Source organism: Drosophila eugracilis, unplaced genomic scaffold, assembly GCF_018153835.1.
Source record: "Drosophila eugracilis isolate 14026-0451.02 unplaced genomic scaffold, ASM1815383v1 contig_90, whole genome shotgun sequence".
Lineage (NCBI taxonomy): Eukaryota > Metazoa > Arthropoda > Insecta > Diptera > Drosophilidae > Drosophila > Drosophila eugracilis.
This window is the reverse complement of record NW_024573812.1, coordinates 10,106,111-10,129,076: the sequence shown is the minus strand read 5'-3', so window position 1 is coordinate 10,129,076 and position 22,966 is coordinate 10,106,111. Positions and strand designations below refer to the sequence as shown.

General features: G+C 41.1%; 3 protein-coding genes across 3 annotated transcripts; 1 reads left to right on the top strand and 2 right to left on the bottom strand.

Moving 5' to 3' along the window:
• Positions 1–1,236: 1,236 nt before the first annotated feature.
• Positions 1,237–13,062, bottom strand: LOC108112028 (5-hydroxytryptamine receptor 2B). Its single transcript, XM_017221772.2, has 9 exons — positions 12,454–13,062; positions 9,135–9,757; positions 7,240–7,373; positions 6,464–6,573; positions 6,185–6,374; positions 5,925–6,062; positions 4,708–5,049; positions 3,940–4,428; positions 1,237–3,705 (listed from the first exon to the last, which is right to left on the bottom strand). Exons 2-9 carry the CDS (start codon positions 9,454–9,456, stop codon positions 3,607–3,609), a joined length of 1,824 nt encoding a protein of 607 aa, XP_017077261.1. The 5' UTR covers positions 9,457–9,757; positions 12,454–13,062; the 3' UTR covers positions 1,237–3,606.
• Positions 10,430–10,694, top strand: LOC108112029. Its single transcript, XM_017221773.1, has one exon. It carries the CDS (start codon positions 10,457–10,459, stop codon positions 10,622–10,624), a length of 168 nt encoding a protein of 55 aa, XP_017077262.1. The 5' UTR covers positions 10,430–10,456; the 3' UTR covers positions 10,625–10,694.
• Positions 13,063–15,890: 2,828 nt separating the features above from the next.
• LOC108111900 lies at positions 15,891–16,866 on the bottom strand. Its single transcript, XM_017221537.1, has 3 exons — positions 16,716–16,866; positions 16,439–16,657; positions 15,891–16,381 (listed from the first exon to the last, which is right to left on the bottom strand). Exons 1-3 carry the CDS (start codon positions 16,864–16,866, stop codon positions 15,891–15,893), a joined length of 861 nt encoding a protein of 286 aa, XP_017077026.1.
• Between the last annotated feature and the right edge of the window lie 6,100 nt (positions 16,867–22,966).

The window sequence follows — 22,966 nt, the reverse complement described above, 5'->3', positions numbered from 1 at the left end:
TCATTATTATTTGCATGGCCATGGACGACGACTGCTCAAGTTGATGCTATTTAATTTGTCATTATCCCGAACTTTGCTGGCAGCCGAAATTTTCACTCACTTTTCAGGCAGATTTTGTAATTCTTTTCTCCTTTTATTATGACGCTGCCGCAGGACATTTCCTTCGGGCCCAACAGGAAATTAAAAGTGTTGGTAAATATTATTCCGGGTAGCCCTGATTGTGTGTGGATCTACAGTGATTCTTGTGGTCATGGGACTATCAGCTAGGAATTAAACTATACATTTGATAATGAAAATATCTTTAAAAGTGTATATGGTATGTATTTAGAGACTCAATAGAAAACACAAAACTTTTTGTATGACTAATTAGGTAAGTGTTATATTTTAAAAATCAAGACAAATTGCAATCTATTCTTAAACGTATCAAGTATAAGCTTATATATATTATAATAATCCCACATTACTAGTAAAGCAATCAAATACAAACGCAATTTAATTACCTAAAAAGAAATCTTTAAATTCTTGGCACTTTGAAGATTCTGAAGTGGCAACTGTGGTTACGGCCCATTGACTGATGGCTCTTCAATCGCACACCTGACTTTCGGCTCTTGAACACCCACCAGGCACTCGGCACTCCATTTTCCATCTGCGAAGAGCCACTGTTAATAAGCTTACTTGCAGCCAGAGACAGCTAGATGTGAGGGGGGTAGGAAAAATGGACGTGAAGAGGGTGTTGGGGATGTAGTGAAGTACCGAAATGTATTACACGAATTCCCCACGACCCCGGAACCCTGCCCTCTGCTTCCTGCATGATGTATCGATTTTTTTGCTGCTGCTGCTGCTGATGCTGATGCTGCTGCTTCTGGGCCATTTGTCGGCTTTGGCCTGTTCCGGTGTTGATAATGCCAATGCGTAATCCATCTGCTACGCCATCTCCGCCGACCAACTGGCCACTCCCAACCCACCTTGTTTTTGGGGGTGTGAGTGTGCACTTGAACTTTGACATTTCAATGCGCTGACATTTTGCCCAGCTACAAACAATACAGACGTGCGTGCGGTCAGCATTGGACTGAAAAGTTAGTCAATTTAGAGTCGAGTACCGAAACGAACACACGAAAACTGAACTCCTGACCCCTGTCCCATGTCCCTTTTGGAGGTACCGAAATATAAGCCCCCTTCCCAAACATACCCACCATATCCCACCATCAACCATGAATAAAATATCGAATGCAGGCGTACGCTTTTGATAAAACACAATTTTAATAACTTTGACATCAAGTACACATCGAGAAGTTGCATAAACACATACGGACACACGCACACACAAAACACATACAAGTACATATCAAGATAGACATATGTGTAGGTACGCATATATATACGTAGATATATATGTGCATACCGAAGCGTATTAGGTTTCAACTGCAGCATTGACTTAATGGCCCTTTCGTCCAGACCCACATGTATATATAGTTGTTCTTCGAGTGGTTGTTGCTCTTGTTGTGGTTGTAGGTTTGGTTTTTTTTTTTGTTGGTTTACTATTTGCTAAAACTGTAAGTCCGTTTATTTACAAGAAAACTTTTCAAAAATTGAACCATAAATATACTATACTATACATCTATAGATATATGTGTGTGTGTGTGTTACCACTGCACTATGTGGAATTTGACCCGTTTTTGTGGCCAAAACTCATTTTTTGAAAATATACAAATTTACGTTTTTTCAATTTTACCAAGTTAAGAAATGATCAAAATGCTGTGTTACATACCTAAAATGTTAATTTAACAGCTTACTGTTAAAATACAAGCTGTTAAAGTCAGCTGTTGCAAGCGAAAACCACGTGCTGTTAAAAATGTTAATTTTGTGGTGCAACTTCAAATTTGCATATCTCTTAGAAAAAATCATTAAATAATCTAATTCAAATTGAATATTGATTCTTAAGGTTAATACTATTTTTTTATACTAATACGTTGTGTGTTTCGTTCGTATTTTTTTTAACAATTTGTATGTTTAGTAAGTGGTGTTCCTTTGTCACTTATAGAAAGAAAGTTGAACTTTGCAAAGGGTTTTAAAAAAAGTTTCAAAGAGTATCAGTGAGTGTCCATAACTATGTTATAGATTTGTCAATTCTGAATTCAGAATATATTAGCTCATTTGCGTTTATTTGCGAATCTTTGCGTAATTTGAATTTTTAGGAAGCAACCTCTTGTTCAGCAATGCACAAGTTTGGCGTAAGCAAGGGAGTAGAAGTAGAAGTCATCCAACTGTTGGCTGGTGAAATTTAGTTTTCAAATGGTATCGACGCAAGGAAAGAACAAAAATACATACTTTTTTTATATAATAATAATGAAATTGATGAAAATGATGCAGTTGAAAATGAATAACTAGAATAATACTACCAAAAAAATTTCTTTTTTAATAACTTCTAAATTTATTATCCGATCTGGACCAAATTTGCAGGACACAATTGAAATCTGACATTTATCCTGTGTTCCAAAATTGGGGTCTCTAACATGAAAATTCCGCTAAATATTAAACTTTTGTGGGCGGAGGGGGGGGGCGTTGCCACGCCCACTTTTCAAAAATATCTTCCTTTAGTCATAACCATCATTATACAAGAAACCTGTAGTGGAAAATTTTGTTAATTTTAAAAATATTAATTTTGGCCACATAAACGGGTCAAATTCCACATAGTGCACTGCGTGCAGCATAGAACTGCATATCATGTATCATGGCTTAAACTTTTTGTTGTGGTTTCCTCGGTTTTATTTTTCGAGTGTGTATGTGTGTGTGTGTGAGGAATATTAGCAACAAAAGTTCAACTTTCGGTTTTTCAATTTATGCTAATTTTGCTGAATAAAGTTGGGTGTACTTGCCTAATTAGCCGTGACTTCGGTGGCTAACCCTTTATGGTGTTATGTAACATTTTCCGGGATTTTCGGGGCTACACAGTGTGTCGTCATGAGTTTGCGGTGTAAATTCGTTATATTTTTGTTTTTGATATTGACTTTGGTGTTAGTGTGCTTAATCCAATCGAAATAATTGAGCATTTCTCAGCTTAGGCTATAACTAAACACACGTTTTATCTTCTTTTTTTTTAACTAACACAGAATATGAAAGCGTAAGAAGTTCTTTGGACCCAGCCTATAACCGATCACCATCTTCGATCTCCGATCTCTGCTCCTTCGACTTACTTAGGGTTCTAGGGTATCTAAATGTACTACTTTCGGGTTTCTTTAAGACACAGGGAAGACTTTAGAAATATTTATAAATTACTATACATACGCGTTACTTATATTTAGTGAGTATCAGCTACCATAATTCCAAGTTTCCGTTTCTCGATTGGTTTCGGTTACAATTTTCTTTTGGTTTTTCTCTCGTATTTTGTCTTTCTTTTTTGGGGCACGTGTGTGTGGTGAGGAATTTTAGTTAATTAGTTACAGCTAGTTAGGATTGTCACTGCTAAAACATCGTCTCTACTTGCTAGTTATGCCTTAAACAATGCCAATTCCGTAGCATATTGCCTTGAAGTCATTAAGTGACTTCGGCTTCTCCATCGCCTGACCTTAATTACAAATACTGGTCCTCGTCATCCTTCAGTTGAAATCAAATTTTCGCACTACGCGCACGGGCAGCAGCCTTTCGGCCAAAGAGAATCCTCTTGAAGGCTCGTCGGAATTCTGGATTGAAGATGGTGTAGATGACCTGGTATAGGGGAAGTGTTAAATTTCATAATTTATTGCTGTAATTTGTATTTTAAAAACTGATCAGCTTTTTAAACTTTTAATTTAGGATAAAAATTAATTTACATTTTTAAAGGAAAAGTTTCACAGTTCTGACGGCAAAAAAGTATTGAAAGAGTTCTTGGCCAAAAATGAAAACTTAAAATACAATTTAAGCTGAAAGGAGAAGGCCATTGGTAGAAGCTAATTTACATACCGGATTCAGGGTCGAGTTGAAGTAGCCCAGCCAGAGGAAGAGTGATGCCACCGCCGTGTGGATCTCGCACTCCTTGCACAGGCTCATTGTGAGGGCCATCACGAAGAATGGCAGCCAGCAGATGACGAAGGCGCCGGTGATGATGGCCAGTGTCTGGGCGGCCTTTCTCTCCCTCTTGGCCTCTAGTAGCTGTCGCCTCTTGGCCAACTTCTGATGCGGATTGGCAATACTGGCCAGTACACCGCCCAGACCCACTCCAGCATTCTTTCCCGGACTAGTGCCCTCCGTTCCGGACACCTCTTCACCACTTCCACCCGCTCCTGGCTTCTCCGAGGGCGAGGTCGTTGTCAGGCAGCCAGCACCACCCATGGCGATGGACTGGGCCAGCGGCGTTATGGCATTCAGATGCGAGGCTATCAGATGGTGCTGCGTGGCATGGGCCACCTGCTGCGACAGCGTGATGATTTCATTCGCGTTGCTCGTGCGGTACTAAAGGGTTAAATTGAGGGAGAGGGATCAAGGGTTAATCTAACGCTAACAAAGGGGCGCGCTACGAACAAATGACTATGACCGTAATATACAGTCTTACTTAAGCTTTTTTCACTCGGATTATTAAAATGTTTTTTTAATTAAAGGAAAGACTAAATATAACTTTAATCTATCTTATTATTATAAATATTTTTACATATAGCCTTTAATATTTTTGTAATTCTTATAGAAGCTCTACTGTATTGCCCAATTACATGGCAAGACAATAGGCGTACTTACATCGTCCGCATCGCTGGAAACGGTGGTAAGTTCGGTGCCCGCGTGGCTTTTGTTGTCGTAATTGCTGGTGCTGAATTCGGTCTCCTCGCGGGTAATGGCCAGGCTGGCGAAGTCCACGGCAATGGCGGCCATTGATCTGGCCACCGCACCCTCCGATCCGGCCACAATATTGGCCGTATTCGTATTACGGCCAAAACATATACGCATCCGCTTGCGGGGACGCCGCTGCATCTGCGAGTCGGCCTCACCGTCCGCCGGGGTACGCTCCCCCGCCTCCAAACGCTTCCGCTCCGCCCGCCGCTTGCCGCGCTCCTTCTTCATCTCCCGCACCGTGGAATCGCACTGTTGGGTTTTTGATAAAAATAAAATCGTGTGAATTGTTAGTACTAGACTTATTTATGGGCCATACTTGTTTATGAACTTGATGAAAACTGTTCGGGGAAGCACATTTGGCTTTTGTCTTGTCAACGAAATAAAATAAAATCAAAAGTATTATTGGAATTTCTTAAACTTCCAATTGGGTTAGGTGTTCCAGATACACGGAGAGAAAATGAAATGCATAAATTTGTATATTAACTTTTTTACATTATATAAAGTTTTTTTTATGTAAATTTTATCTTTGTATATAAAAGTTCTTTAAGTTATATTCTTTATATTAGTTTAGAAGCTCAAGTTTTTGAAGTTACTCTGCAAATTAAATCTTTCTAATTAAATTCAACATTTTTTCATTTATAAACTGAATAATTAACAGTGTAATTATCTGCTCCTAAAACCAGGCCACACATTGGGGTGATCATAAATCTCGGTTGGCATTTGTTTGGCTTTCGCCGCAGCGGCTCGCTTCGAGTGTTCACTTGGGCATGCTAATGAGCAGCTGAGGACTTCCCCACGACCGGCATCGGCCACCAACTGCCACCTCCCCATTCGCATTATTGTTTCTGTTAATGACACACTCATTATGGCAGGCAAGCAAATACACTTCTCGAACAGAGCGGCATCAACATCCACTCGGCCAGCCCCGAAAAAAAGGAGGGAAAATGGCTGAAAAGAATAGCTGCATGCTTGTGGAATATCTTTATTTGTACCACTGGGCGTATGAGTAATTTTTCCATTCTTTCCCTTTGGGAGGCTGGCTAAGTGGACACTTGGCATTTATCACTTGGCTTTTGTGAGGCACTTAGCTTCAACTGAGATTGCCTCGTTATTGATTAACTTACGTCTGTCTCGGTTAGTGTTACATTGAATGACTTCTGAGCCCGTCGTTGAATGCGTTTCCTCGCAATAATGTAGATTTTCCAGTATAGAAACAGAATCACCAGCAACGGTACATAGAAAGTGCAACAGGTGGCAAATATCTGATAGATAAAGAGAGTTATGGTATATTAACAAAAGTATATATTAAATATCCATTAACAACGCTGAAAATCTCTTCACTTAACTCCATAAACCAAAGATGACTGCAATCTGTATTGCTCACCTGATATCCCACATCCTGCGACACCATGCAGTGCTGTTCCTCGATGCGCTTCATATAATCCGGATCCTTCCAGCCAAATTGCGGGGCCAGGGAGACAATCAGTGCCGCAAACCAGACGCAGAAAATCATAAGGAATACGCGACGCGGTGTCCGCAGATTGTTATAGTCAATATTGGTCACCGTCCAATATCTGCAACGGAAATGATAGAGGAAGCAAGTTCAAATTGCCATCAGTCACAGTGTGAAATGGCTGGCTGGCTGACTGGCAGCAGCACTCACCTGTCCGCTGCAATGGCCACCAGATGGAGAATGGATGCTGTGCAGCAAAGGACATCGCAAGACGTCCAAATGTCGCACAGTTCCGGTCCCAATATCCATCCATTACTTATCTGCCGTTGGAGATTTTTACAATTGGTGAAAAAGGGAGAAGAGAGAGAGAGAGAGTTAGTGAGTGGCAGTGAAGGGAAAGAAAGGAGTGGCATTCAGCAACACATTGTTTGCCAGTGATGATGCAATTGAAACAATTAGTCGCCCGGCAAACGACGTTGCCCTGGGCCAGTGTCAACTCTTTGGCGCCTAATTTCATTTGCCAGCATTCCTGCTCAAGTTTCCATTAGGGTAATCGAGTTGGTTCAGCAATGGCAGTGGTAAATACACAGGGCACAAAATTAAGGAATTTAACGTCAAAGAGCCGCAGTTTAAAGCGTGAAATTACATTACAAAAGAACTATTCTAACTGGGATAGATGAGTGTTACTATCAAAGGATTCTTTAATATATAATAGGTATCAGCATTTATAGGTAATGTTTCTAAGATCTTTAAAGTTTTTCATATAATTATCAGTAACAGAAAAGCTTATAAATTGATATCTCTCCATATCTCCAGTACTAAGATTCCCATAAATATATTAAATATCTTATATATCAATATATTAAATATCAGTTTTTTGTAATATTATTAGTAGTTTACATTTTTTCAATTCAACTTCCATTATATATTCCTAGTTTACGAATTTTCTTTCTTCCTGTGTATAATGTAAAAGAAGCAGAACTTACCTCGTAGACGGCGCCAAGCGGCATGACAAGACAGGCAACAAATAAATCAGCCACTGCCAGAGATGCAACCAAATAATTGGCAACATTCTGCAAGTTTCGCTCGAGTATAATGGCGGCAATTACGAAGACGTTGCCTGTGGAGAGTTGAATAGAAATCGAGAACCTCATCAGAAAGCGATCAAATGATAGATTGATAAATTGATATATTAAGTGATGCGGTAAATGCAGCAATAAGCCTTCCGTTTCAATGCCAATGAAAAGCTAAGTAAATTCAAATGCAGTTAATTGGAAATGTTGAGTGGCCGGGAGTCATTAACTTTTGTGTGTCGTTCCTTTGGCCTGATGGTGGTATGATTATGATGATGTTGGAAAACTTTCAGGGGAGTCGGGCAAAATCAATCAGTGGCAAAGGCTTCGTGTCAAAGAGTCTTCATTTTCCAGCCTAATTGCAGGCAATCGTGCATGTGCACCACTCGTCCAGCCCTCCTCCACCCACACACGGGTGTCCTTTCACGGGATCTCTCTCTCTCTTTGGCTGTCTCCTCCGCCTGTGGGATGCAAATGAGAACTGGATGGCTGCAAGCTCCATCATCGCCATCATCATTGTCGTTGCTTGCTTTGATTAAGCGCATGCAACTTGGCAAATTGTAATTGCCGCAATACCACCTCATCTCTCCTCCCCCATTTTTTGCCCATCCCTCCTGCTTTTCCATGGCTGCCATAGTGATGCCAGAGAGCATCCCCCCTTCCTTTGCCCTGCTTCGAATCTCGAACCTCGGCAACTGGAGCTGCTGAGACAGCGAGCTTGTCTGCAGGTTGTCAAAACGTTTTGTCGTCGCTTGGCCCGTGCCAGAAAATGCATTTGCATATGTCTTGCTGGGGAAATGTTGCGCATACGACGTGTGTTCGCAACGGCACCGAAACTGTTTTGAAGTGTGTACTTGTATGTGTGTTGGCACAGAGCAAAATGTTACCAAAATTAGTGATTAGTTGGGTATGGCTGTCTGTGAAAATAATCACCCTTTGTAGGTTACTCATTATGATGCAATATGAAACTTTAGTTAGGTTGAAGTAACTTTGACTTTTAAAGGGAAATGTGTGAGAATGTGTAGTTTAATCTTTTGTAAAACAGTTTAACCGCTTGTAAAGCTTGTTTTTAAATTATTTAATTAGATAAGGGAACTATTATTAATTTTAAGAGTGAATTTAATCATATATCACTTTATAATTTCCCAATTTAAATTAAGGCCAACAACATTTTGTGGGATATCTGAATGAAAAATGGGTATAAAGACTTATAAACTGGAAAAAAATAGAACTAACCATACTGAACAATTTCTTCTCTGTATAATAACACCTCCATCGTGTGCCAAGAATTGTGTGTGCTTGAGTGTGTGTGTTGGTCGTAATTTGCATTTGACGCCTTGGCGCCGTTTTAATAGCTTTTCACGTGCCGCGGCAAACATTTTTGGAAACTTTGGCTCGCTTTATTGCGTTGGCTGGCATCTTTGCGGCGCTTAACTCAAAGAACTCCTCGTACATCATCCAGCCAACCAAAACAATCAGCCACCCTTAAGCACCCGACACCCATCCAAAGACCATTTCCCAAGCCCATTTCTTAGAGCAGGCAGCAGGCAGTAGGCAGCAAATCATCTTTGTAAGCCCAAAAATCAATAAAAATCCTCCAAGAGGGCGCAATAAAAATCTTCTGCATCATAAATTTCACTTCATTTACAGTTCAGTTTTCTTCGGCGATATGGAAACTTTTTACCAATGCATATCCCTCCGGCACAAATTTGAGAATAATTTAATGCCCATGCCCATGGCCACCACCGACATTTTCTCTGTTATTTTTGGTAATTTAAATTTGGATTTGATTTTGATTAAGTACTTGCCTATGATGGTGACGAGTATCATGAGTCCCAGGACAACGGCCATGGCGATCATTTTGACCAGTAGCCAAAACTCTACAGCCGCCCGTTGTTCGGCGTCCAGGTCGAAAATGTTGCTGTTGTTGTCATTACCGTTTTCCAGCTTGCTGCGATTCCAGACGATTTGGCTGAGATTGCTGGTCGTGTCCACCAGCTGGGTGAGATTGCCATTCAGCTCGATGAAGAGGCTCTCGTTGAGCAAAATGGCTGGCAGTTCTATTTCCAAAATGCTCGCTGGGACATTGTCATCGGCGGCAGCCATCGCTGTTGTCACAGTTTTCAGCATTTTGTGTGTATATATCTGGCTGTATAACTGTATATATATATATAGATGTATATATCTGGGTTGGGGGCGTGTCAGTGAGTGTGACTATAGCGAAATGTGTTGCTGCTGCTGATGCTGCTGCTTGTGATGTTGCTGCCGTCGCAGCTGTTGCTGTTGACTCTGTTGCTGCTGTTGCTGTTGCTGTTGGCGTTGGTGTTGCTGTTGCTTTTGCTGTTGCTGGCGTGCTTGTCGTTCGTGTTGCTGCCGTTGTTGCGGGTGATAAAGCGCCTTAATCGTGCTTGCCAAGCACTTAACACGTAAACTGCAAAACATAGGGCGGTTCGAGAGTCAATGGGGAGTCAGAGATGAATGGCAAACAATGGTTGTGAAGAAGTCTATGGAAAACAAGAAATAAAAGCCTTAGACGAAATCATAATGTACCGCCCTAAAATAACACAATTTCGCTTTTTATTTTTTACTCGCATTTCCCCAATGGAAGCCATGCTAGGGCGTTTCAAATTAAGTTCACACCATGATAAATGATGCTCGTCTCGACGCGCTCAGTTTACCTCGATTCCACCAATTAATTAATCATTTCAATCGAGCGAACTCTTTCACAAGTTTTTTACAAGCTGCCAACCCACTGTGAGCCCCTTGACCCTCTCGGATCCTTATCTCGATTACGGGAGCTGGGAAAATCCCGAGCACTTCAAAATCTGCTTTAAATTTAAATCTGCTTTGATTTAAATTAAAAACCTATTTTATATATTTTTTAAGGGTGTTAGAAATGATTTATATAGAATACGTGTTTTCCGAATATTTTTATTATTCATAGGAATTATTTTGCTATTTTTATTGATTTTTCCCGGGCTTTAATCTATAATCTATATATTCTTATCTTAATTCCTGCTTTTCACAAGAATTTTAATACTTAGTAATCTTGTTTTCGCTGTGCTATATATATTTCCCCTTCGATGGCACTATCTGTGCTATCAGCTTGTTTTGCTCAGTTTCATTCGAAATGTGGCTGCCGACACTTGGTTTCGCGATGCAGTTCCTTTTGCTGGTTTCCCTGCTGCTGTTGCTGCCTCTGCCTGGACTCACCAGAGAACTAAGGCAGCCCCTTAGATACGACAGCTACGATGGCATTCCTGCACGGAGTTATCCAAGGAATTTAGAGAGAAACTAAAATTAATATTTAAAGGTTTCCTAAAACTAAATAAAATATATACAACCAGTGAATCGCTGGGGCATCTGCATTCCTGCTTAATTCACTAACGGATGTGGGTTTTGGTTTGGGGCTTGCTTGCCACTTGGCCTTTGTGCGGCCAGACCAACACACATGGCCTGACCTTTGTCTGTGTCAAGGTGTCCCCAGGTGAAGGCAGTTAACCAGTCTGAGGCAAACACTCGGGGCCAACACCTGACCTGCGAAGGCAGCTTGATGGATTGCAGTCGGCGGAAATCTCCATCTCCGTTTGCTAGCTAATTTCGCGGGAAGGCTTCGCCCAACCCTCGCTGAAAAGCTGCTGCTGCTGCTTTAGGTTATGCCTTTTCCCATAGACTAAAATGTTAATGGGTGGCACCGGAAACGGAAGGAGGAAGGGTTATAGCTATGGCTATGGCGATGCGCCCAAGCAGCTCATGTGTGAGAAATATTTTCATAGTCAAGGTAATCGTCATCCGCCCGTTCGCCTTTTCAGAGGTTTTCTTGGCCCACAGCTGGAACTGCTATTAATAAATGCACTATAAATGTTTGTGCCGTGTGGAGTTCAAGGTGTTTAGCAAAGCAGAAATATATTTTGTTTCAGCCCTAAAGTATGCAGCGTCTTCTACAACCGAGTTCAATAATCTTACTTTTGTCCATATATTACACTTATATTGTTTATGGAAAAAGCAAATTAATTCAATTCTGTCTGGGCATTAAGAGAGGTATCTTCAGGTCGCCACCCTAGGCCATATCTTTCTGCATTTTAATTATGAAAGCGAGTTGTTGCTTTCACACAGACACATACACACACATTTTTTTGTTATATACCAAGGTCGTGTACATGAATTACATTCGCCATACATAGAGAGAGAGTGAAAAAAATGTGCTAACGGTTGCAACAAAATTCGCCTTAGGGGATAGTCGAAAAAAAAATCAAGGAGAAAAAAGGAGGAAAATCGCGTCGGTCTGCGGTGGCTTTTCACCACCCAGTTTCCGTTCCGTTCAACGAATCTGATTCAGAATGTGCCTCGAAGGCTTAACTCTTTCCCCGCAATACAGACACACTCACACATATACTGGCATATACTTGAATTAATTCATACTCTAATAAATATACAAAAAGCTCTGTTGAATGTCTGCTGCTGGCAGTGGAGCTCCTTCTCTTCCTCTTTTTTTCTAGCCGTCGTGTCAGCGTAATCTTTTAGCAGCCTTTTGGTTTTGATCACCAGAATGACTCGTACAATATTCCAATTAGTAGGGGCAGGGCGGGGTCTCTATCTGGGTTCCAATACAAATGTTAGTGTGTCTGCATGTGTGGGAATATGAACAGAAACCGAATGGGGTCATAACTCAGTTAGCAGCTGAATGGAAACAATGGATTGCTTCCAAACAATGACACAGAGTTCATGGACTCGTGCTGGTGCAAACTTTATGAAGATGATTGTACGACAGCAATTTGCACTCAAGTTACCAACTTGCCAGCGGAAACTTTTCCCTAATGCAGTTCCCTAATTGCACACACACACACCCTCGTCTGTATTTCTGTGAACTAATCAAGTTGGGAACCAATAAACCTCAGACCTCTCCCCAAAAAAAAGGGCACTGCAATTTTACACAAGAAAGAAAACCTGGCCAAGTCCTGGGACTTCCAACCGTAACGGAAAATACAAACAAACAGAATGAATGAAAAAGAAAAATGCACAAAAATCCCCAGAGCGGTTTTTCGTTGAACAAAGTGCACTGTTGGTAGTGGTTCCCCCTTTTGTTGGCCTTGTGGAATGAAATTCATTCGTATTCATTATACTCACACATAAGCATAATTATGTCCTTTAATTTTCATTTTGGCCGCTTCATTAGCGACGCTCTGCCGCAGGTAGATTCGTCAACATAAATATTTATGCCGAGATGTGACAACGATGACGACAGCAGCGGCGACCACGAAAGATATGAAGATGATGCTGCTGCTGTTGCCGCTCCTGCTGATAATGATGACGATTATGATATTCCCCAGTTCCTGAGGACCTCTCTCATACACACACACACACAGGGACACACGGACAGCTTCCGTTTTGGTTTGTTTGTGTGCGCGTCAATGGTTGATTTGAATTTATCTTTTTTTTTTGGTTTTTGATTTAATACTCAGTCTCGGGATTTTTTCCTGTTTGCCTTGCTAATTATGCGGGTCTCGCTTGTTTACGGTTACTTAATTAATCAGAAAAAAGTTAAAGGTTTTCACTTGGCGTTTAAACTGCTTTTTATACCCGCTTTTAACAATTTGAGAATTGTGTTTTGAGTTCGATTTATTTTGATTTCGGCTTTCAGTCTTCGGCGTTGGGGGTTCTATAGAATTTTTGAAATATTTGAATGATTTTTCAGATTTTGTGCTCGGCGCTGTTTAAACGGTTCGGCAGACGCGTCGCGTCTTGAGCGTAACTATTGACAAACTGCTTCAATGTGGCCGTTTTGAAGTAGATGGAATCACCGAAACCAGCTGATTTTAGACTGTAGACTTTTGCCCAGCCGACGCAGGCGCCCCAACAGCATTCTCTTATACGCTTATTTTGGCAAGTCTCCACGTTGGGAAATTTAAGAGAAATCATTTTTCGAACTCGAAAATGAATTTTCCTCTGTGTTCTCTTTACTGCCTGTTGAGTTTCGAGTTTTCAACGCAATTATTTTTTGGTATTTCGTCCGAGGAAAATGAGAAAATCTAGTGTTCACTGTTTTCTGCCTCAGTGCGTTTCCGCTAATGGATGCAAACAAAACGCAGTGTCGGACAATGCAAGACCCATAGAATCCAAAGACTACAGCTTCCAATTTTAATATATCTAATGCACGTTCCAGGGCGGCTAATGCGCATTAGGCCTTTGTCCTGGTTATTGGCAGTTTCGATAGGTTCGCCCTCTTGCCGTCAATTTGACGGCCATTTCTATGCAACGGCCGTAATGCGAAACATTCCGGAGTTCTCGAGTTGGTCAAACTGCTTAGGCGTTTGCCTTTTGACTTCCGCCCGTCTTTTGTTGGCTGGAACAGTCCGGAGAAGTCCGGACTTGGACTTGGACTTTGGCCAGGATCAGGACCAGAAGCAGTCCGGGGCATCGTAAATTAGCAGCGGTTTATTGCCAGTACGTGACATTTTGGCCCCGTTCCGGCGTCTGTATTTTCCTTGGCAATAATTACGGCCTTCATTTATTTGCCTGCTCGGGCTTTCCCCGGGTTTTCTTTGCTTTTTCCTGTCTTTGTGGCCTGCGGCTTTGAGGCATGACCACCAGTCCCCTTTCCTTGGTACTTGCCTACCGTATTTGTTCAACAATAAAACATTGATTGTTGCAATTGGTTGGCCATTGCGCATACGACGCGTGGGCCCAGATTGACGGCAACCCTCTTGGCATTTCAACCTCTAAGAGTGCAGTTTATTTCTATGACCAGAACTATCTTAATGTTCGCTCAACTAACTATCTTATTGTGCACTTACGAGACCCTCAAGCTGCTCACATTTAATATTTTTAAGCATCATACTAATGAGCCAGAAACTTTAACTGGATACGCGACGTCCTTCGGAGCAGCCAGCACGTAAAACTGCCATTGTGCGAGTCCCTTTTTCCACGGATCGAGTTTATGCGTGGGTGCTGGGGAGCGTTAAGCGTTTCCCAGTGCGTGACCCTCAACGCTGTAGCGTAACAGAGAGAAAAAACCTTCGCCATTCCCAAAAGTTTCTCCCCATAAACTGATTTACCATAATAAATGAATGATATTCTTGACATGCAATTTCATTTTAACATATTTTATTATATTATTAATAGGATATATTACAGTTTATGCTTATTTCTTTCAGTGCATCAACAGCAGCAGCATTTCGCAAGGACACAATGCACGCTGCACTCGGTGAGGTTGTTGACTTTGCTCAACGCGTGTGTCATTGTTTCAAATGGCTAAAAGTTAAGCGAAAATCTCAAATAATTTGCCATTATAAATGGCAACGAGATAAGCAACTTTTGGCTTGAATAGGGGAAATACCCCCAAACCGAAATCGAAGAGCAAGTTAAGTTTGACAGCATCATCACTTCATCGAGGTTTCGACTTTTATGTGCGAGTGCAATAAACTTGCCCCGTCACCATGCATAACATAATAATTATAATAAAAACAATTTTTTCGCATTTTACGAGACGCATAAAACGGTAGCATATTCCCCGGCAGACAGGCTGACCAAAGAAAAAGAAAATGAGGAGAAAAACCGAAGGAATTTACTGATGAATTGCGGTTTAGTTTTATGAGATGCTCTGACAAGATACACGATATGTGTATATATATATTTTTGTATATAGAGTATATATATCCAAGGGCATGCTATGTGCGTGTCAGTTCTTGAGCCGTCAATATGAGACAGTTTTATGAGCAGCCAGGAACAAAGCCGCGGTGCTATGTCAACATTTTATGCGCCTTTAATGCTTTGTTTTGTTAATAAAATCGACAACAGTCGAGACGTTGGCTTCGTTACGAGTGCCATCACTCTCCTGGCTGGCGTTTTATATAATTTTAATGTGCGCACTTTGACACTTTTAATGAATCCCAAACATTAATTTTCTTAATGAGCGCGCTCATTTAAAGCCTGGCCATCCTAAAGCATCCCGTTGACAAATGCCCGCCAGGCCATTATTAAACGAAAGTCTACTGCAATGGGAATGAGGATGAGAATGAGACTGACAATGGCCCGGCAATTTCCTCCCAGCTTAATGAAGTTTGAACAAAAAGCCATTGGCCTCGGCATCCCGACACCCGGACTGCTTGGACAAACATACACACATGACTGACACTGTCCGGCTTAATGAGCCGCACTAAATTCACACGAAACTTTCCGGCCAAAAGGGATCGCTCTTTCTTATTTCGTTGTTTTTTTTTTTTTTCTGTTTCCTGAGCTGGGAGCGTGTGGCAACTATTTATCGCCGCTGCCGGACAAATGTTCTACACTCGGTCGACTGGCAGGAATTTATTGACACACTCAATCGAACGCTTTGATCGTAATCCCTTTTCCAACAGCACCAATCCCATCCCGCACCACACATATAGCCCCTCGGAAAAGTTAAGTCAAGTTTTCCTCCATTTGTTTGTTTGTTGTTCAACGTTTTGGGCTTTGTTGCCAAAAGTTGCGGTCAGACTTTTCGGGGGGGTCAAGTGAAAATGTTATTTACTTTCATTTAGATTGTTTATGTTGTTGCTGCAAGCGAAACTAAAACTTATGGCTATCTATTCATCGAATGATATATCATTGACTTGATCGTCTAGGGCATCTATGCCATTGATCTCGCAGAAGAATTCCTCATCGAGGCTGAGTTGACTCTCGGGAGGAGCTGAAGGTTCAGGGTATTCATTTACTAGGAAATAACTGGCCGGATAAGGTTCCTCTTCGGGTGCAGTTGGTTCAATTGGAGGGGTTAGCTCCTCAACAGAGAGGGTTCTCGCTTCCTCTATATCAGCTAGTTTCAAAGTGGCTTTACGGTTAAGTTCTTCCATTTCTCGATCGTTTTCTAGTTCCTTCTGCTTGGCCAATTGCTGCTCCTTCTCCATTTCCCTTGCCCCTTCCAAGACTTCTTCTTCCTTCTGGACGGACTTTTCAACTACTCTTGGGTTGAACTTGCAATCATTGACCATTTCTTCTTCGAGAAACTCTATATCGGGTTCCAAATCCAAGCCCAACATAACATAAACCATGGCTAACAGCGAGATGCCAATATAAGCTACAGGAATATAATAGTTCAAATTGTTATGTTTGGTAATATAGGAAAGTTTCTCACCATCGAGCATAATGTTGGACACTTTGTACAATTCCCTTTGGGCCAACCAAAAGTCATCTTCTTGGTAGTAGAGATGGTGCATGCGGAATATCAAAAGGGCACCTGTTTCGCACATCCAGTAAAAGACCGAAATGCTTTCCCTCTTCACTATCCTCATCATGGTGATCACATTAAACATCACATTAAATCCGTATAACAACACCCACTTGACGGGATAATCTGTGGGTATTAAAAAGTTTCATCGGTTAGCTCCCTTGGCCAGTAACCAAATTTTTACACTCACTGTCGAGGGACCTGATGAGCTCCACTGCCCAAAACTGGAAGAGGAAAAAGGAGTAGACGACATTCATACAGCCGATGGCTAAGCCCCAATCCGCTCGATTCATGAGGCACTGGCACATCATAAACTTCACATAAGCTGCATCCATTTTATTCAAATGCCACAAATTGACTGGCATTCGGAACAAAAACTTCTGCCGGCACTCAAAACTTTCCTGGGATTTTGTTATCGCTCAGTGAAAAATGCATAATTGGGTTGAAATTCCCATTGGTATATGTGCATGCCATGCAAATTAGAGTGGACTTACTTAATAATTTTAAAAGATATATTTACTACAATGAAAATTATTCGTACTTAAGAATTAGTATAATTTTCTAACAGTATAATCGTTTTCCAAGAGTCTTAGTTATTCTTCCACTCTTTGTAGTTTGATAAATATTTTGAAATTTTTTGAATATGTTGATAAGTGGCTCTACTTATTTAATAGTATTTTTATTAAGTTAACCTTATCTTTATATCACAAATATCCACTCTTTCTGTGATATTTGGAAACGCTTCAGCTTGAAGTGGACCGAAAGGACCCTTGTTGCCATAAAACCCAGCCATATAAGTTTCCCTTTCAAAGACCTCGTCCGTAGTGAAATCAAAAATTAAAACTACAAAATTTTCTACCATAGCAAGGAAAGTTCATTTGTGCTCTTTGTGTTTACTTATTCCATAAACTGGTGTGTTGTGTGTGTGTGTGTGAGTTGGTGCGCTAGGGCAGTGTGTGTGCGTGTGTGCTTGGAAAAAGGGGATTTCCCCTTTGGGGGCACTTGAAGCCAACGTGACAACATAAAACGCAGCAGCTTCGCCTTTTTATGTGCCAGCAGCCAAGGCAACAACAAAACTTGTTGTGAAATATTAGAGGGAACGATATGAAAATGCAAACCGCAGTAACCACCAAGAGTCCTATATAGATGTTTCTGTTTATGTTGCTGCGGCTGCATCTGTGTGTGTGTGTGCATCTGAATCTGTGTATGTGTGTGCAGTGAAAAGTTGAGTTCAGTTCAGTTTAGTTAACTGCAGCACCAGCAGCAGCAGCAACAGCAACAGCAACAGCAGCGGCATCGTACGTAGTTGATTGCTCTGATCCTGCTAGCTGGTTGCAGTTTTTGGCCCAAACCAATGAACCACATAATGCGGCTCACCCACACACGCACACCAACACACACATGGCACACTCACACGCACACAGCGCTCAAGTAAGCGTGTAAATTATTTGAATTATTTATGAGCGGCAGCAACAGCCGAAATATGCAAAAAGCTTTAAGCCGGGAGTCCTGTGATATGGCAACTGTAAACTATGCACTTACTCAGCGTCAAAATCAAAATCTCTCCAAGCGGAGCAATGCACTGACGAGAAATGTGATGTATATTTTCAATTTATTCTACAAAAATCATGAATTAATTTAAAATATTATTTTATTTTCATATAATATAAATATTATCTATGAAATGAAATGAAAGTTGGAGGAATTTTAAAGAAAATAAATCATTAGAAATTGTGTTAGTAAATCAGACAGTAAATTCCTTTTTAGTTTGTTCCTTAACAGAATGTAGAGTATACATATGTAGAAGGTGACTACACGGTCACTTTAAGTGTCGATACAACTTCGATAACCGATTAACGTAAGTTAAGTTAAGTTAAGATCGTTTTTTTAAGCGTGATTTCGATTGGTTTCAGTCTTGGTTAAGATGTAAAATAAAACAGACACGTTGATTATTATTTACATATATGGTCTTAAAATATACATACATACTAGTTCTTTACTTTACTTTATAATAGCGGTACCTAGTAATCAGATATTAGTTATTATTGTAGTCTTTTCTTAAAGTAATATATTACCTTTCCTTAAATTTAAGCAATTTTATCATCTATTGTCCCGTTAAAAAAAGTTTTTAAATAAAGAACAACTCATCTTTATTTCTCAATCAGTCTGGCCTTTGTCTATATAATATTTGTATATACAAGAGTAAGGAAATCACAAAAAATAAACCCGGAAGGCGTGCTCCTTATTGCCATAGAAAGTCAGTAAAGTTATTTCTGTTTTCACAATAAATTTTCATAGCCATAACCAATTTCCATCTCTCAACTTGTATTGTTTTTCAATGTACATATGTTAATTCCTGAAGTGAAATGCTTCAGTTATCCCCAGAATGTACTTCTCTGTGTGCTGAATCAGAAATAAAAGGCAAAAAGGCAAAAATCCAGAAAAGAGAATTGAGGACTTGAAGGCCGTGAAGTTCAATTCCCTGGCCGCTGCTTAAACGGCCGACGACGTCCGAGGGGCCCAGCGATTTGATAAATGTGTCGCAATTGAAGTTTGTCGGGCAAAGTTGTTCGGTCAGCTAACTGTAAATGTTAATTCCCAGCTGAGAAATTTATTAATAGCCCCGGCCCAGGCGAGAGCTAAAACAAAACAAAAGTAATCTGGCAAAAAGGGCAAACAAACTGAGGTTCTGCCCATGGAAAAGTAAATAGAAAAAATTTAAGTTTTCTGATGCAAAAAAAGAATGTATATCAACTTGAAATGCAAGGATATTTCTAAATGAATTTTGTGAGTCAAGAAATGATTACACAAGTCCCCTGGGGGGTTGGCGGCGAGCGGAAAATTGTCTCGATTTGAAGGGGAAGAAATGGGGCCGACATTCTGTTTAACTTACACTCATATCACGCATACGACCCCAGCGACTTATGGTCGCAATAAGTAGAAGTATATTCCACTTAGTGGGTGGGATGAATGCTTGGGTGGACCTTTTTCTTCCTTTCCTGTTCTTTTTTAGGAGGCTACGTATCGCAATATGGCTGCCAATTGCACGCACTTTTGTCGTTCAATTTCAGTTGGAAAAACTCTTGTTTTTCCCTCTCTGTGGAGGCAGAGGGTTCTTTTCGTTTTTGGGGCTTTTGCTAAGTAGCTCAGCGGTTTCGCTCGATGGGAGGTCTGCTTAACGCCTCACATTTTCAGACCAATAACCCCACTTCGAGCCACGTGTGTTTGTGCGTGCGGCTATGTAATAATTTGGTCTATTTGTTGCCTGCCATTGGGTTTATTGAATTTGGCATTTGCATGTTAGACGACGAGTCATGTCGTGCATGTGAGCTGCCTCGGAAAATGCCAACCCTCCGCAGCATCAGTAGCTCTCCTTCTGGTAGCTTTTCCGCTGAAAGCTATTCAATTATCTGGTAGTAAATATTGCAAATGAAGTTGTTTATTGTGCCTGATGTTATGCCAATTGAATTTGCAGCTTGGGCAAGGGGAATGTCAGGTGGTTTCAGGTTTCAGAGGCAAAGACAATTAAAAATTAGAGTATGATGGATTTTATATAAGAGGAAAAGCTGCTATGACCTTGAAAATTGTCATGGTCCTTTCTCCGTTCCAACTTGATTTATGCGAAAGGAGGAGGGATGGTCGCTAAAGAACAGAACAGAATGAGAGGCAACAAACAAAAGCAACCACCGAACAAAACGAAGGGACGGCTCGGCAAAGTGCAAAAGCGAATTAATTATGCACATTAACTTTTGCCGCCTAATGCGCTGCCAACTCCTCACTGAACTGAGGTGAGAGCCACCGAATTCGAATTTTGTGGCGGATGGGGACACGGATCCAGATCCTAGCTGACCCAAGTCCAGGCCTTGTTGAGTGCGCGAATGACTTTGAAAAATGGCAGTCGGCGAAAGCTGCTTAATTAGTGCGTAATTTGTAAGTTGAAGAAAAGAGGAAAAGCGCAGCTAAGTGGAAAGCCCAAGAAAGCCGTTCGGAAGGGAGGGACAAAAAGGCCAAGCAATGAGAGAGGTAAATATTAATTACTCGCTGGCCGCAGTGAAATAAAATGACTCTCTCCTCCTTTTTCGACCATCTATCAATGTGGCTATCAATCAGGCCTCAGAAACCTTAAAAGAGAAAAACACAAACTCACCTCACCCGATTACGCCCGCCCTTAGCCCATGTTGATTCAGTATAAACCTTGTTTATTTTCCATTTGCACCCTTTTGAGCCTGCTGCACATTGTACATGATGTTTCTTTTTTATCTCTCGTTTTATATATATTTATCTCTCGGATGTTTGTTGGCCGTTTTGTTTGTTTAGGCTGCGGTCTTGCGGCCACTTTGCTGACTGACCGATTGCCTTGGGCCTGGTTTTATGGCCAGGTGTCAATTAGCCGCTCCAATTTGTGATTAATTTGGCCAGATGTTGTCTCTTACGCCTGCAAAAATCCGATTTTTGCGGTTTTGCATATGTGAAATGGCCGTAAATTACTCAGAGGTGGACGGCAGTCAGAAAGACAGACAAACCGAGTCCCTGCTTTAATTTCCGTTGAACTTGCACATTTCTGGCCAGCATGAACCAAATTGTATGCCACAGGGCTCAGCTTTTCACCCACTTCCTTCTGGGCCACGAAAAAAGTCGAATTATGCGCAGAAAACCGCCGCCCGCTTGCCACCTCGCACTCTGCGGCTACCATTTTCCATTTTCCAGAGCACTTTAAGGTCGTTCAGTTAAATGCAATGAAATTATTCTTCCACTGCGGCCCTCCATTGAAATGTTAATTAATGCCCAGGCAGCAGCAACGGCGCAGCAACATCAACAAAAGCATAAGGCGGAACCTTGGCCAGGAATCGAGTTCCATTATGGCCATGTCGCTGGTCACCTTTAACCATCGCGGCATTTTTCCCGTCGAACTCTCTGCGTTTTCTTTGCGTTGATGATGATGATGGGAATGGTTTTGCTGTTGCTCTTGCTGATGCAGCTCCTGGTCTGTTGCACTTTACGGACCAGTTGAATAAGTCCTGCGTTCTCAGCGCAACGGGGTAGCAACAGCTTTCGCCTTTCCTACTCCAATCCAAGCCACCAGCTCCGTCTTCATCAGCACGTTTAACATTTTAAGGGGGTAAAAACATAGCGTGCCTTCTGTCCGATCCCTTTTCTACCGTGTCATACTCTTTCTCGGGGTACATCAGTTTCTAATTTACTTTGTTTGGTTTTTGAAATCAAATTGTTCCGATTGAAGGAATTGGTCTATTAAAGGCTTTCTCAACAATTAGTTTGTGACAATCTATCATATAAATTGACAATCAGTGTCCAAGCTTTTTGGAAATAAAATACAATTTGCCAAAATAAATGTTTGCAATGAAAATTCATCTCTCAAAATGCGTCAAATAAAATCCAAAATACAATCACAAGCTGTCATAATCTAAAATAATGCAAACTTGTTAAAAAATCTGAACAAAAAACATTTTAATATTTAGCATACAGAAAAGAAAGATGTTTAACTTAATATTTTGACCTTCTTCTTCAGACCAAAACAGCATTACTAGTAGTCTACTTAAGTTAAACAACCAACAAAATTAACAGTTGAGGCTCTTTTAAGGACCTTTTTCATTCCTAAAGCGTATTTTCAGTTTCGTTATCCTATAATCTTTTTCCTTTCTTACTCATGCGTTTTTCTTTCCGCTTCTTTTTTTGGCATCGCTGGACTTTAACAAGCGGCTCGTTAACGGCAACCGCGCAATTACACTCGAAACGCTTTAAATTTTAAGTGCTGCCCGAGTATGTGCTCTGCGTTTGGGTTTTGGCCGGGTGTCGCATCTACTAGTTGGCTGTGGCAGTACCAGGCCCCAGTGGCAGCTGCATTGGCATTGGCTGCTACCTGTTGGCGACGTTATGCCAGCCAGTTTTCCACGCTGCCAGCCAGCGAGCCACTCACTCGACGCGCTCGGCCATTGTGGGGCTAATTGCGCACAGAATGCAGTGCTTGGCACTTCGAGCTCACTCGAGTTTTCCCCATTCCCCACTCCTCCACTTTACCCATGTGAGAGAGTGTGTGTGCGAACCTTGCCCGCGGCTCTAAATTAATCAAAAAATGTTCTGCCATATTACTTTGGCAGCCGACAGTTGGACGGGACCAACACTCCGGCGAAAGCCGTCCGAAAATTCCTTCAATTAATATGTTATAAATTGTTCAGCGAAGGCACTGAAAGAAAAATCTAAAATGAAGTGCCATTTAAGCTTTACTTTGCTTTTTAAGTACTGAAAAATCCTTGTTTATGAAAACTGTTTAAAATTGATCAAGTAGTCAAGTAATCTAAGAATCCTTTACTCTTTTACGTTCTACTCATTGACTTTTACAAGCTTAAGATGCCATTAAAAAAGGAACCTACTGTAATATAGTTTTTCCCTCTGTATGACAATATCCTTAGCTGCTCT